Source organism: Dipodomys ordii, unplaced genomic scaffold (genome assembly GCF_000151885.1).
Source record: "Dipodomys ordii isolate 6190 unplaced genomic scaffold, Dord_2.0 Scaffold25, whole genome shotgun sequence".
Classification (NCBI taxonomy): domain Eukaryota; kingdom Metazoa; phylum Chordata; class Mammalia; order Rodentia; family Heteromyidae; genus Dipodomys; species Dipodomys ordii.
Window position 1 is genome coordinate 21,740,175 of NW_012267241.1, and position 14,433 is coordinate 21,754,607.

The 14,433-nt window shown below is 43.2% G+C and overlaps 1 protein-coding gene across 1 annotated transcript in view; it reads right to left on the minus strand.

Annotated features, from left to right (window-relative positions):
- The window catches only part of Enosf1 (enolase superfamily member 1), a 31,409-nt gene that overhangs the window by 14,653 nt on the left and 2,323 nt on the right, over positions 1 to 14,433 (minus strand). Inside the window, exons 2-8 of the mRNA XM_013014900.1 lie at positions 12,459 to 12,567; positions 6,916 to 7,031; positions 4,267 to 4,353; positions 3,886 to 3,912; positions 1,180 to 1,252; positions 1,035 to 1,073; positions 509 to 591 (exon numbers count right to left, since the gene is read on the minus strand). Coding sequence (XP_012870354.1) covers positions 509 to 591; positions 1,035 to 1,073; positions 1,180 to 1,252; positions 3,886 to 3,912; positions 4,267 to 4,353; positions 6,916 to 7,031; positions 12,459 to 12,567 — 534 coding nt within the window. The remainder of the gene's footprint in view (positions 1 to 508; positions 592 to 1,034; positions 1,074 to 1,179; positions 1,253 to 3,885; positions 3,913 to 4,266; positions 4,354 to 6,915; positions 7,032 to 12,458; positions 12,568 to 14,433) is intronic.

The following is a 14,433-nucleotide window of genomic DNA, read 5'->3' on the forward strand; positions in this document are numbered from 1 at the left end:
CCAGAGACTCTTATCTCCCATTAATTACTCAAAAACCAGAAGTGCTGCTGTGGCTCAAAGTGGTAGAGCACTAGCCTTGAGCAAAAAGTTCTCAGGAACAGCTCAGTACCTGAGTTCAAGCCCCACAACTAACAAAAACATACACTGTAAAGGTTAAAAAAAAGTTTTCCTGGCTTCTGAAAATTTGTTTCTAGCAAATGAAGGGGATGTGTTATATGGGACCTTCTGCTTTCTAGCTGGTTGATCAACACTCTGGTCACAATTGGGACTTGCAAGACTAGATCTGATACAGGGCAGAGTGGCGATGCAGAGTCCTTACTCTATGTGGTCTTCTCTAATACCAGGGAGACAGTGTGGAAACTGACTTAAATTGCAGGGCACGTAGTTGGTAGTATGGGAAAACCCCATACATCTAAAGTGATGCACGGTAATAGTGGAGGGAGCCCTGAGTACAGAAGGAAAACCTATTTTCTTGTCTCCCTTTAGCAAAACCTGTTAGAAAGCACACCTGCTTCAGCGTGGTGTCCGAGTACCCCAGCCAGGCGCACGACGTGGTATAGGCGGGGTAACCATGTGTCAGCATTTGCTTTTCTGGAAGACATAACATTTGTCAACATCTGGCACTTTCTAGAGAACTGCGGAATTAGAATTGCCTATAGCTACATTGTGTCACACAGAATCCAGCTCTTCGCTGGGTGGCTAACATACACACTCTGTCCCTTGTCCAAGCCTCTGGAGGTGTCAAGGACAGGTGACCAGAATATTCTCTGAATGTCCCGCTCCCCAGGGCCCTGCCTTATCACAAACCCTAAAACCAAACCTCCTGTAAACAGTGACTGAAGTGCACAAGCCCACCCCCCTCCCGCAGCAGAAGTCACCCCCAAGTGGTGTCTTTACTCAGACCCACGCAGTGTGAGGTCTAGCTGCTTAGCACAGGGCATCAAGAAGCATGACGGGGTACCCATGGAAACCAGGGACCCTGAAAATTGGACACTGGTAGCACAAACATGGAAGGAACCTTTCAATTTACCCACCTCTTTCTTTTTTGCCAACTTGACCTTTCTGCAGTATTTCTGAAAAGAAGAAGAAAAAGTGTCACTTGATGCTCTCGAGCCTGTTGTGTGTGAGCCATGGTCAGTGCTAGGGAGTTTTGGCCTCCACGGCCCCCCCAGGACTCACCGTAGGCCTCCTCCTCTGTCAGCACATCAGTGATGTATCTGAAATCGATGCAGGATAGCAGCATCCGGGGATCCTGGCAGGGAGTGACAGGAGAAGAGCCTGAGTCAATTCTCAGGCAGATTATGTTTCTAAGGAGCTACTTTATGCTGATCTGTGGAGCTTATCCTTTCCAGGAAGGGCCTATGGGATTTATGCCAGATTGTTTGGTCCTGTCATTGCTTGGTGGAAGTCGTTCAGAGGCTCCTTGCTCCTGACAACATTCTGATTTTCACTCCCTATCCCTCTAGGCAGCAGTTGCCATGATCAAGCTGACCCTGCAGTGAACCAGAAGAGGATGAGAAACAAAGGTGGGAGGGGGAATGAGGCTGTTCCAGAGCACTCAATGCAAAGAAGAGAAGACTGTGCTCAGATCTGGGTCACAGCAAGCATTGGCGCTTGCAATCTGCTCTCCTGGGGAGTGGAGAAAATTCCTTTCACTGACTGATAGAACAGGAGCCCCCACCCTCCTGACTCGGGGTCGGGTCCTTATCCCTGCTCTCCCCTCCTGCCTGCTCAATGCTTTGGCCACAGAGGCCAAGTTTTTCACTGGTACCACAGACACAGGGAAATCAGGAATTTCACACCACCACCAGAACTGTGGTAGGCTGCTAGAAATTTTAAACGCTTGTTCAATCCTGAGGCTTTAGGGGTTTTGTTTGTTTGTTTTTTGTTTTTAAGTGGTTGTAGGGCTTGAACTCAGGGCCTGGGCTCTGTCTCTGAGCTCTCTTGCTCAAGGCTAGAGCTCTACCACTTTGAGCCACACCTCCAGTTCTGGTTTTTGAGTGATTAATTGGAGATAAGAGTCTCCTGGGGACTTTTCTGTCTGAGCTGGCTTTTAATGATGATTCTCAGAACTCAGCCTCCTGAGTAGCTAAGATTACAAGTGTGAGCCACCAGCACCCAGTTTTTTTGTTTTTTTTTTTGTATGCTGGATTTTGAACTCAGGGTCTTGGTAGGAAGGTATTCTACTACTTGAGCCATACCCCTAATCTTGTTTGTTTTCCTTAAGGTCCTGAGTTTTTGCCCCAAGTCAATCTTAGACCTCTGTCTTGCTACCTATGCCTCCTATTTTTGAATATCAAGAACATTTTTCCCAAGTATGCCTCAAATCACAATTATCCAAATCTCCTGCATAGCTGGGATTACAGGTGTTAGCCCTTTTACTGGTACTGAATCTACTTAAGAGATGTAGCATTGAAACAGGAAATATGAGCCAAATGATGAAAAATTCTTAGCACCTTAGCACCTTTCTGGTGGCTCATTTTGGTGGTGAACAACTGTACTTCTGTGAAAGGTTGACCTTCCCACATCCTTGTCTTTCCAACACCCCCACAACCACCCAGAGAAGTGAGAGAGAGCCCGCCTTAGAAGAAGAGCAAGGTCTCATGGCTCAACAGTCTTCAAGGCCATGTTGTCCTTGTCTTTAATGTTGCTGCCAAGGAATAAAAAGGGCCTTCATTTGTGGACCACCAGGTTTCACCCAGAAGCAGTTGCAGCTCACAGTGGGTAAGCAATTCACTTAAGGTCTCTCAGCTAGTTAGTAGTGAAAGCTAGACTCAGAGCCAAGTCAGCCTGGGTCTGCTGTTCACTTCCCTTTAACATACTCAGAGATTTTTTTTCCCCCTCTTCAGCAACCAGGTGCTCATCCCTGCCTAAAATAGGTCAAGGAGAAAGAAAACAGCCATGTGTGTATCTTTAGAATTCACTGTGAAGCTCCAGCCCTGCCGGATGCTGCACAGGGAAGGCTGCCATGGCCTCATCTTGCTTTTGGAGTCAAAGTGCTACAAGATGTCTTACTAGTAACCCTCGGCTTTTCAGACTTAATGGAGTGCTTTTCGATTTTCTTTCTTTTTTTTTTTTTTTGGGTCCGGTCGTGGGGCCTGAACTCTGGGCCTGGGCGCTGTCCCTCAGCTCTTCAACTCAAGGCTAGCACTCTACCACTTGAGCTACAGCACCACTTTCAGCACTTTGTGCTTATGTGGTGCTGAGGAATCGAACCCAGGGCCTCATGCATGCAAGGCAAGCACTCTACCACTGAGCCACCTTCCCAGCCCCAATGGAGTGCTTTTCTCACTTGGGTTTTAGGCTGATTCTGTGAGGCCCCTAGATGTCTGATGACTCTCATCTCTTAGGCAAGTTGTGGAGGCTCAGAGAATTTGCCTCACATATTGTGGGGAGGCAGGATCTGAGCTTGCTCCTTCCATTGTCCACTCAGCTTGCACGAGCATAGTTGTCAGGTGCCTCAAATAGCAGGAAAGGTACAATACTTGCCTGGCATGCGCAAGGCCCTGGTTCCATCTACCCCCCAAAAGAAATTATTATATTTTATTGTATTTTTTTTTTAGTTTTTCTCTGGTGCTGGGGCTCAAACTCAGGGCCTTGGCACTTGCCCTGAGCTTATTTGCTCATGGCTAGCACTTTACCACTTGAGCCATAGCTCCTCTTCTGGTGATTAACTAGAAGTAAGAATCTCACAGACTTTCTTGCCCAAGCTGGTTTCAAACTATGATCCTCAGATTCCAGCTTCCTAAGTAGCTAGGATTACAGGCATGACCACAGAAACCTGGTGGTTTTGTTTTGTTTTGTTTTTTCTCTAAATCATCATCAAAAGGTAAATTATGAAATGCATTTCATTTAGAAACAATTATAACATTAAAGATGACTTACCATGTCCACAAGTAACTTCCACAGAGGCTTGAAGATAAAAAAAAACATGGTTAATGAGACGTTGGATAAAGCACCATTTTAAGCACCATTTAAAGCACTGGTGGCAAACTCCTGCTGGTGTCTGATCATTCAGCCACCCAACCTCAGTGCTGCCTCCTCCCTCCTTATCCTTTACCCTGTTGTCCTTCTCCTTCACCTTCAGCCCTTTCTAAACTAATTCCTAACAACTAATAGTATCTTCAGGGAAGAAAAGAGTCAAAACAAATCTCTGTTTCCTTTTGGGGACCTGTGGTGCATGGTCTCTGGTCTTCAGAGGGCCACTCAGAGCCAGTCACGTGTCCTGTGTCATGGCGCCACGGGCATGTTTCTCAGATGAGTTACCTTTCCCTCCTGCTTGGCCCAAAGGTCCCACACTGCATTCAAAATGGCTGCTGTGGCCAGGTGTACCACACCTTTCTCTGGACCAATCTGATTGGAAAGCAAAATACAACATCATGTCTTAGATGTAAGGGGAAAACTTAGAGGTCTTTTAGCCAGGACATAGTTTATGAATTTAAAGGTGGGAGTAGAGATTCAAGGAGAAAGAAAAGAAAAGCCAAGAAAAGAAAGAAAGAAAGAAAAGAAGGAAGGAAGGAAGGAAGGAAAGAAAGAGAGGGGAAAGAGGGAGGGGGAGTGAGGAAGGGGGACGGAGGAAGGGAGGGAAGGAAAGAAAGGAAAGAAAGGAAGAAAGACAGCTCTAACCTATATACCATTACAAAAGTAGGAAAAAACAAAAGCAAAAAAAATTCCCAATAACCACTCTTCTCTCCATGTGTGCATGCCTTTGACAGCAAAGTTGCAGCTAGAATCTTATTTATAAATATGTCTATGTGTAGTTTCTAAGGACAAAGCATTCTCCTACATAACCATAGTAGAAAGGGAATGTCATACTAATGAACACCATTATCTAGATAATCCTTAGTCAAATATCAACCAATTTCCTCAATAATGTGTTTTATTTTTCCTTGATCTATATCTAATCCAGAACTCTATTACATTTAATTGTCATGTTGCTTTAATCTTTTTATGTAAAATAAGTTGTTTTCTTTCAATAATATTGACATTTTAAGGAATATGGACCAGTTGACATGTTTAGCACCCTTCAATATGAGCTGTTCTATGGTTCCTTTAAGATTAGATTCAGTTTGGGTGCCAGTGGCTCACACCTGTACTCCCAGACTCTCAGGAGGTTGAGATCTAAGGATCTCAGTTCAAAGTCAGCCCTGGAAGGGAAGTCCATGGGACTATTATATCCAATTAACCACCAAAAAGATGGAAGCAGAGCTGTGAGTCAAGTGGCAGAGCACTAGCCTTTGTCAAAAAGCTAAGGGACAGCATTCAGCCCTAGTACCAGTAAATATACTCAAGAAAGACAAGATTCGAGTTCTACATGTTTTGGCATAAATACTGCTAAGTGGTGGTGTCATTTTGTTTTATTATTGGGTTATGATACCCTTTGTGTTAGTGTCTACTTGGTTTTCCACTGTGAGGTTACGATTTTTCCTCAAGTAAGGAGATTACTATTGTCCCCCCAAGTTTAGCATCCATGATGACTCAATTAACAACAGCTATGATGGCTGCAATGCAGTGATTCCTACACCACCATTTGTCTTATATTCATTTGTTTAATTTGTATGTCACTGTAATGATGGGCTTTTCCTGATTCATAATCTGAATGGATTTTGTGGATTCTTTTTTTTTGGGGGGGGGGTCCGGTCATGGGGCCTGATCTCTGGGCCTGGGCGCTGTCCTGCAGCTCTTCAGCTCAAGGCTAGCATTCTACCACTTGAACCACAGCACCACTTCCAGCTTTTTTCTTTTTGCTTATGTGGTGCTGAGGAATCGAACCCAGGGCCTCATGCATGCAAGGCAAGCACTCTACCACTGAGCCACCTTCCCAGCCCTGTGGATTCTTATTTAGCTCAGCAGATTACAAGCCATTCCTATCATATTTGTTCTAATGCTCAAATTGTCACAGATTCAGCCAGTGAGAATTTTTTCAAGGTTACATTTTTCAAGGTAAGGCAAGTTGACTTTGTCTTCAATAAAGACAATATGGAAAGTATATTCTCTTGTGCCTGTCTGTGCATGGCGGGGAAGTAGGGGTAGGAAAAAGATCTGTCATCAGGGGACAAGGACAAAGCTAAATTGCTGAGCTCAACTGTGTTTGAATCTTTCTCTACAACTGTACTTCTTTAGGCTTAGACTTTATGTTTTAGATTCTGACTTTTAACAGTGGCATTCCCTGCCAAAGTTTCATGTGTTAAAACATCCGCCACCAGCCTGTGGAGCTATTGGTGGATGGTGGAAACACTGGGAGGTAAAGCCTAGTAGAAGGAAGTTATATCATTGGGGATGTGTCCGTCAAGGGGACATTGGAACTCTGGCCCCTTCCCCATCTCTTTGTTTCCTATTAGTCAAGGCCATTTATGCCACATGCTCCAACTACCATGATGTTCTGCCTCACCACTAGCCCAAAGTAATACGTCCAATCAACAATGGCTTGAATCCTCTAAAACTATGAGCCAAAATAAATCTTTCCTTCTTTGAAGTAGATTTTCTCAGGTATTTTGTCACAGAAATGGAAAATCAGCTAATAGATTGGCCTATATACAAAAAGGTACCATGGTCTTCTGCCTTTCTAACTTTGCTCTTCTCTTTCTTTCCTTAATGACTCCTCCCCTAAAGATAACATGATTCAGGTTCTCTCTTCAGAGAAGGTTGCCCATCTAGCCCTTTATCCTCTAGATCATGTTTTCCAAGCCTGGGTGTGGGAGATGAAGTGTGCAAGGATCCAAATGCATACAGAAAAGAACAGATTACTTCAAAACATTGATGCGCTAAATACCTCAAGCCCTAATGTATGTGAGTGAAGTATTTTATTTTAAAATTGTAAACCCATCTCTAGTTTCACATTTGTGGCAATCAAAGGACATTTTAGGGTTAAAGTAACATTATTCATAAAGTCTTTTTACAAAAGAGGTTCCTTACCCATCTGAGTTGCCCATCACTGGTCAGCTGCCGGTAGAAGCTTCTGAAGTCCCCAACAATGTCCCTGAGATCTTTGTGAAGCACATGGTGGGTCAGGGCATTCACAGCACAGACAACTATTAAAGAAGAATTTCATCTATGTTCATGTTATAATATACAGACAAGACATGAAACTACCACAAGCAGTGTAGACATTTCATGGATAAGCCTTAGTTACAAAAAATGTACATGCTTTGTAAAATTACTCTAAATACATCTTCTTTCATTTCACAACTAATATTCCACAATGGGAACAGTCCAATGGGAGCTAGATTTCCTGAATAGAGCAAATACATTTTGTTTGCTTGTCATGTGGAAAACTATAGATCTTTAAGTTTACATGGTTCCAAATTATTTTCCTATTCTCTGAGGAAAAGGTGTTCAGACTATGAAATTCAAAGCCAGTCCTTGCTAGTTCAATATTTCTACAGAATAGAAACATATAGAATTAAAATTAAGAAGAAGATGGTGCCCGTGGCTCACGTCTGTAATCCTAACTACTCAGGAGGCTGAGATCTGAGGATAGCAGTTCAAAGCCAGCCTAAACAAGAAAGTCTGTGAAGCTCTTATCTTCAATTAACCAACAGAAAACTGGAATCAGTGCTATGACTCAAAGTAGTAGAGCCCTAGCCTTAAGCTGAAGAGCTCAGGGACAAAGCCCAGGCCCAGAGTTCAAGCTCCATGAGTGAAAAAAAAAGAAAAAGAAAAAGAAATATTATTGACTATTATCATTAAGCTCTTACTAGCATTAGTAAAATTACATAAGTTATACTTTGAAAAAATGGCAGGTGCATAAGACTGAGTTCAAGCCCCACAACAGAACAAAAAGTAAATAAATAATAAGAAATACCTTTTCATTATGGACAACTATAGAAAATACCTGAGTATATAATATAACACACTACTGAAGATTAAATGAAGCTGAGTGTGGTGATGTATACCTGTAATTTACCCCAGCACTAGCAAGGCTGGGACAGCATAAACTGCATACATAGGCAAGAGACCTTCCCACCCCTTCCAGAAAAAGATTAAATAAAATTTATTTTCAATTAGCATATTATATATGCAATGTTAACATACAGAAAACACCATTTTCATAAACATTTAGTAAGTAGTTTGAAGGATAAACTTAATTTGCCCTAGAATTGCCATTAATTATTTAATTTTGGTGCTTTAAAGGGATTCATTGTTTAGTCATTTAAAATGATTAATTATTTAAGATGTAGAGGGATTGGGGATATAACACAGTAATTGAAACCTATCTAGCATGTATGAGACCCTTGGTTTGATACTTAGCAGGGAATGATGGAAAACATTAAGTAATAAATTATAAGCAAAAGACCTTCTATCCTTTGCACATTCTAGGAAACAGCACATGCGCCAATGACCAAAATAATAAAATCATCACTTAACCCAAGGCAATCAATTTACTGTAAAATATCTGATCACTTATTTGTACCAATTTAATAGTACAAATCTTTTTTTGGGGGGGGTCCGGTCGTGGGGCCTGAACTCTGGGCCTGGGCGCTGTCCCTCAGCTCTTCAGCTCAAGGCTAGCACTCTATCACTGGAGCCACAGCGCCACTTCCGGCTTTTTTCTTTTTGCTTATGGGGTGCTGAGAAATCCAACCCAGGGCCTCAGGCATACAAGGCAAGTGCTCTACCACTGAGCCACCTTCCCAGCCCAATAGTACAAATCTTTAGGTCACTTACTAAGCTCGTTATGGGGCACACTCAGATCCTATGGGGTCAACGTTCTTAAAGTAGCCTCACATGCTCCTAGCATGTGCCTAGCCTCTGAGACAGCTCCTGATGACCAAATGCTCGTGGTCGGGTGTAAGATTTAGGGCGGAAGGAGCCATTCCAGGTTCTCTGGGGGTTTGTTGATGGAATACACTATCATTCCCGATCAGAGAGTCACTCCTCCTGTAATTTACCCCTCAGATTGTGAGAACACAGAATTAGTTTTGTTTCTTGATGGCTGATGTTCTTGGGGTTAAAAACAAGCTGATAAGCACATCAAATGACTCAGGGTGAGGTATTAGAGCATTGATCTATCATTATCTATATCTAACTTGTCCTCATGACTTTGATTGTTGCTGTAAGCCACTGATTATGCAGGCTGTGGGTTGCATCACAATAGAAAATGTCTCTAACAAAAGCTAAGAATGACCTCACTTTTCATGGCTCTAAGGAGATAAATTATCTGTAGCCTGTGTGTTTTCCTTGCTCAACATGAGGGCACTACAAGAAGTTAACTAAAATTTGCTACACCCATAGAAATTTGGATTGCAGTATCTGACCCCAAAGTAGAACAATTTAGGTTTTTCATCTTTTATGGGATGGGTGCAGATTTAGCTGGAGAAAACTGGCCCTGAAAGGCAGCTGGCTTACTGATTTAACTTAGGGTTTTCTCCTGACTGAGGCCCCTGCCTCCATCTCCCTGCCCCTCCTCTCCCCCCTCCCGCCCCCCGCCCGGTACCCTCTCCCCCAAGGCCTGGTTGAACATTCAGGAAGACTTATGGATGACCTTAGAGATTGGAACCCAGGTAGTGACATGAACCTTTATGACTATATATTCCTCCAGTTAATGTTACTTCTTTTTCTTTTTTCCTTTTTCCCCCCCTTGGTAAACTAGCTTAGCTTACATTATAAATGACATTTCACATTTGTCTAAACTCATACACTATACAATACCAAGAGTGAATTCCAATGTTCACTGTGGACTTAGAGTGACCATGATGCACACAAGAGTCTGCTGACTGTCACAACTGTACCAGCCACTCTGGCATAGGGTGATGATCGTAGTCAGGCAAGCTGGGGGGCATCGATAGCTCAATTTTGCTGTGAACTTAAAACTGCTCTACAAAGATGAAGACATTTAAAATACTTAAAAAGCAGGAGAAAATGAATAATTAAGCGAATAAAAATATTTGGGAAAAAAATGAAAAATGACATAGGTATACTATGTGCACTAGAAAAGTCTTCCCTTCCTATCTTTCTCTCACACTCAGCACTCACTTTATGGTAGTGAAGCGTTCTCTCTCTCTCTCTCTGATCTCTCTTATCTCCGTCTCCTCCTGATGAGGAAAATAGGCTGATAAAGGGTGCAGACCCAGATGAGATAACAGAATTTCCCACCTTTGGCGTGAGTACCATGTAATGGTTAGTGAAATGGTGGTGACTCATTAAACATGTAGCAAGGTCAAAGTTAAAATGGACCTGTCACATTGTGGTCTGGAAAAGGCAGTAGGCAACATTATTAGCACAAAAGAAGCTCATATTAAAGTCATTAAGAGCTGGGAGTTGATTTGCCCCTACCCATTTATCACGACTGAGGTTGGGGGAAAGAGGGGATCCTAAACACTAGCTCAGCTCATCCCACAAGACCCACTCAACCCCAGAGCAGGTCCCTCCGGTGGGCACCCAAGTACACAAAGCTCAAATTTGGCTGTTAGCGGTGATTCCAATGGTTTGTCTAATGCTTTGTAAACTCATTGCATGGTTTATGAAACCTTTGGGGGCCATGCTATATGGTTTGTGGTATGGAGAAAAGCATAGCAGCTTCCTAAAGTGCTCAATATCTAGCCAGGGGTAATTAGAGTCGCAGAGATGCTGAAACAGCTCTCAAATATACCTCAGCCAGCCATTACTACCTTGGCTTTTACAGGAAATCATCCACTTGGCTGTGGGGTGGGGGAAGGGAAGAGACTGACTCTTGCCTGCTCTCCTCTGGGGGCCTGTCCTGTGCCTTCTCTGGAGGGAGGCAGTCGCTCTCTCTCTAACTTGAACAAGCTAACAATAGGAATTCTCACAGTGTTCTGTAACTCTGCCTTCTATGTCTGTTTCACTAATCAGTTTCTATGCTCCTTGTAGGTAGAATTCTTGTTTTCATCATACCTCTTCCTTTTAAAAATGCCTTCTCCAGTGCCCAGCAGGGAGCTGGATATCTCGCAGCTCTTAAGGCAAGTCTGTAGAAGATTGACTAACTCTCTGGACTGATGTAAATGACCTCCTGGATGGCCAGGGAGAAGCTGTAGTGGTGGTGTGCGCACGCGCGCGCGCACACACACACACACACACACACACACACACACACTGGTATTCAACTTTACTTCTACCAGTCCTTGGCTCCTAGCACTCTACCACTTGAGTGACAGCCACACTTCTGGCTTTTTGTTGGTGAACTAGAAATAAGAGTTTCTTGAATATTCCTGCCAGAGCTGGCTTTGAACTGCAATCCTCAGATCTCAGCCTCCTGAGTAGCTAGGATTACAGGCCAGAACCACCAGTGCCCAGCCTCTCACTCATCTTTTATCTTCTTAACAATATTAAAACCTTCCCTACAACAAGACTTTATCTCCAGTTAGCTGGAGGGTGGACAATGAACATATACATATGCCCCACATACATAGTAGAGAAGCTGTATTCCCCTTCCCTGGACTTTACTCTTCAATCTGGCACAACTCAGCTTCAGTCCCTAATGATGCACTGAGGGTGATCTGACAAGGGTCACTTTTTATACTTCTTACTCCAATTATAGTTTATTTACTTTTAAAATTATTTTTATATATAATTTCATTGTTATTATTAAAGTGTTGTACAGAGGGGTTACCCTTTAATAAATCAGGTAACGAGTATCTTTCTTCTTTCTTTCTTTCCTTTCTTTTATTTTTTTGGTCAGTTGTGGGGCCTGAACTCTGGGCCTGGGTGCTGTTCTTCAGCTCTTCAACTCAAGGCTAGTGCTCTATCTTTTGAGCCACAGGGCCTCTTCTGGGTTTTCTGCTTATGTGGAGCTGAAGAATCGAACCCAAGGCCTCATGGATGCTAGGTAAGCAGTCTACCACTGAGCCACCTTTCCAGCCCTTTTTATACTTCTTGAATTGTGAATCGTGTATATGGATTACATACATAGTGACAGCTACATTTAAATGATCCAGACACTAAGTGCTCCTGCTCCTGTCATCCTGGTGGTTGGCTGGGGTTTATTTCCCCATATCACCATGGAGATCCTATCCAGCTCTGAGAAGCATTCCATTCTGCTCAGGGTCATCAGGTTAGGAAAATTCAAAGGAGTGTCTATACACAGCTCAATGTGCACCCCCAAAGAATCTGCTCTTGAAATGAACATGCTGTGAAACAACTTGTGAACCAAGTAGACTCAGCATACATCACAATGAGCCTTGCTGCCTGAACTCACTGCCTCCCTCTCCTCAGCCTTGGTCACCTACTGGCTCCAGGCACTCAAGGCTCTGTGTAGCCATGAGTTAAGAGAAGGTGAGTAACATGCTGGCAGTTATCATCTGACACAGAAATGGATCCAGAGTGAAGGAGTCTCCAGCAGTCTATACGTGGCTTCAAGAAGAGTGGCTAAGGACCACTGCATTTTAACTTCGCCTAGCAAAGCTACTAACAAGGTAATGTGTTTACTCCGTGAGCAGTGCAAATACAGAGAAAAATATGGGGAACTGAAGCACCATGGCTCCTCAAGAGACTCAACTCACCAACTTCGGTGCCCTTCCCTAGAGTGAAGGTAATGCCACAGCCCTGGAGTCCATCTTCTGAGTCAGTTTCTATGACAACATAGGCCGCTGAGTAATCAGGATCAGTGTGCTGCAGGAATGTGGAAGCCAAGAGTACCATGAGAATGACACATAAGAATAGAAAATGCAACCAGGTGCTGGTGGCTCCCAGCTATAATCCTAGCTATTCAGGAGGCTGAGATCTGAGCATCGCAGATTGAAGCCAGCCCAAGCAGAAAGGCTCATGTCACTATTGTCTTCAATGAACCAACAAAAAGCTAGACGTGGAGGTGTGGATCAAGTGGAAAAGGGAAAAAGCTACAGGAGAAGGCCCAGGCAGGCCCTGTGTTCAAGCCCCAGTACTGGCATAAAAAACAAGGACTATTTTATTATAAATTTTAAAAAAAGATTAGAAATTATAATGAGGGATATATAAGAAGGGCCCAATCATATGTGATGGTGTAAACCAGAGTCAATCAGGGAAAGTGCTCTTGAAGGTTCACATGGGTTTTACAAGTACAGTGTACCTATTTGGGCATGGGATGGGATTGAACCCAGGACCCGGTGCATACTAAGCTCAAACTCTACCACTGAGCTTCACTTCAAGCCCTAAAGGTATTTTTTATTTTTAAATGAGGAAAGATTTTTTTGGGGGGTCCGGTTGTGGGGCCTGAACTCTGGGCCTGGGCGCTGTCCCTCAGCTCTTCAGCTCAAGGCTAGCGCTCTACCACTTGAGCCACAGCGCCACTTCCAGTCCTGAGCATCTCTTGTTTTTTAACAAGGTCAGTAAGAAACCATAACAAGAAGGCCAAATATGGCAGTCCGTGCCTATAATTCCAGCTACTTGGGAGGCAAAATTCCATCTTGGTTTAAAGCTAGCTCAGGAGAAAAGTTAGAACACTCCCCATGTCAACAACCAAGTTAGGCACAGTGGTTCACCCTGTAATCCCATCTACACAGAAGGCATAGTAGGTAGTTTGTGATCCAGGGCAAGTCCAGGCAAAAAAGAACAAAGAAAGAAAGAAAGGAAAAAGGAAGAAAGAAAGGAAAGAAAGGAGAGAAAGAAAGGAAAGAAGGAAGAAAATAGAGAGACCTTATCTGAAAAATAAGTAATGTGCAAAAAGAGCTTGGTAGAATGGCTGCTTTGCAAATGCCACTACCTCCAAATGGAAAAAAAAATTCATCACAAGAAGCTTTAAGAGACTATAAAGTCAGTTTCAGGGCTTTTTCCCGAGGAAATGTTCTACTTCTCATCAGAAAAGTTCATTTTCCTGCTGACTACTGCGAAGTAGGGAAGTGCTGAGCTCAGCACTCCCTGCAGGGGAATGAAGCCATCCATGTGGAAAACTGCCAGGTGGCATTCTACAACAAAGGCCCAGAGAATCAGTACACCACACTCACCTCTTTCCTGGATGCATGTTCAAGTGTTTATGAGCTTGCAACATAGCAATCAGATAATGTCCCTTCACCCAGAGTTTATACACTATTCACGCAGGTCCAGAAACACATTCTATCTCTTAAACTTGACTACCATAAACCTATGTTAATACCTGACAAATTCAATCAAGTTCTGCTCAGTCTGTCCTGCTTCAATGTCATTAAATACAAGGAGTAACGGTGGCCAGGACTTGCCCTCTTGTTTTGGGAGTATTTTCCGTGTTGGGTTCTACTGAGGCACCTCATTCCTGGGTATGAAGTGGATACCAATATCCCAGGGTACAGATGAGAAAACCAAGCTTGCTAAAGCTCACAGGGACGAAGGCAGTTGTTCTTAGAGCTTTGGATTTGTACAAGTTGGTAAAATTTGAAACAGTTATTTGGAAATCCACAAAGAATTGTAAAGGGATTTTTTTAAAAAAGCCATTTGCCATAAAATAAGAAAGGATACTTAGAGTTTTTTTCAATGCAGGATAAACCTGGACACTAGTATCTCTCATTTCTAACCTTAGCTACCTAG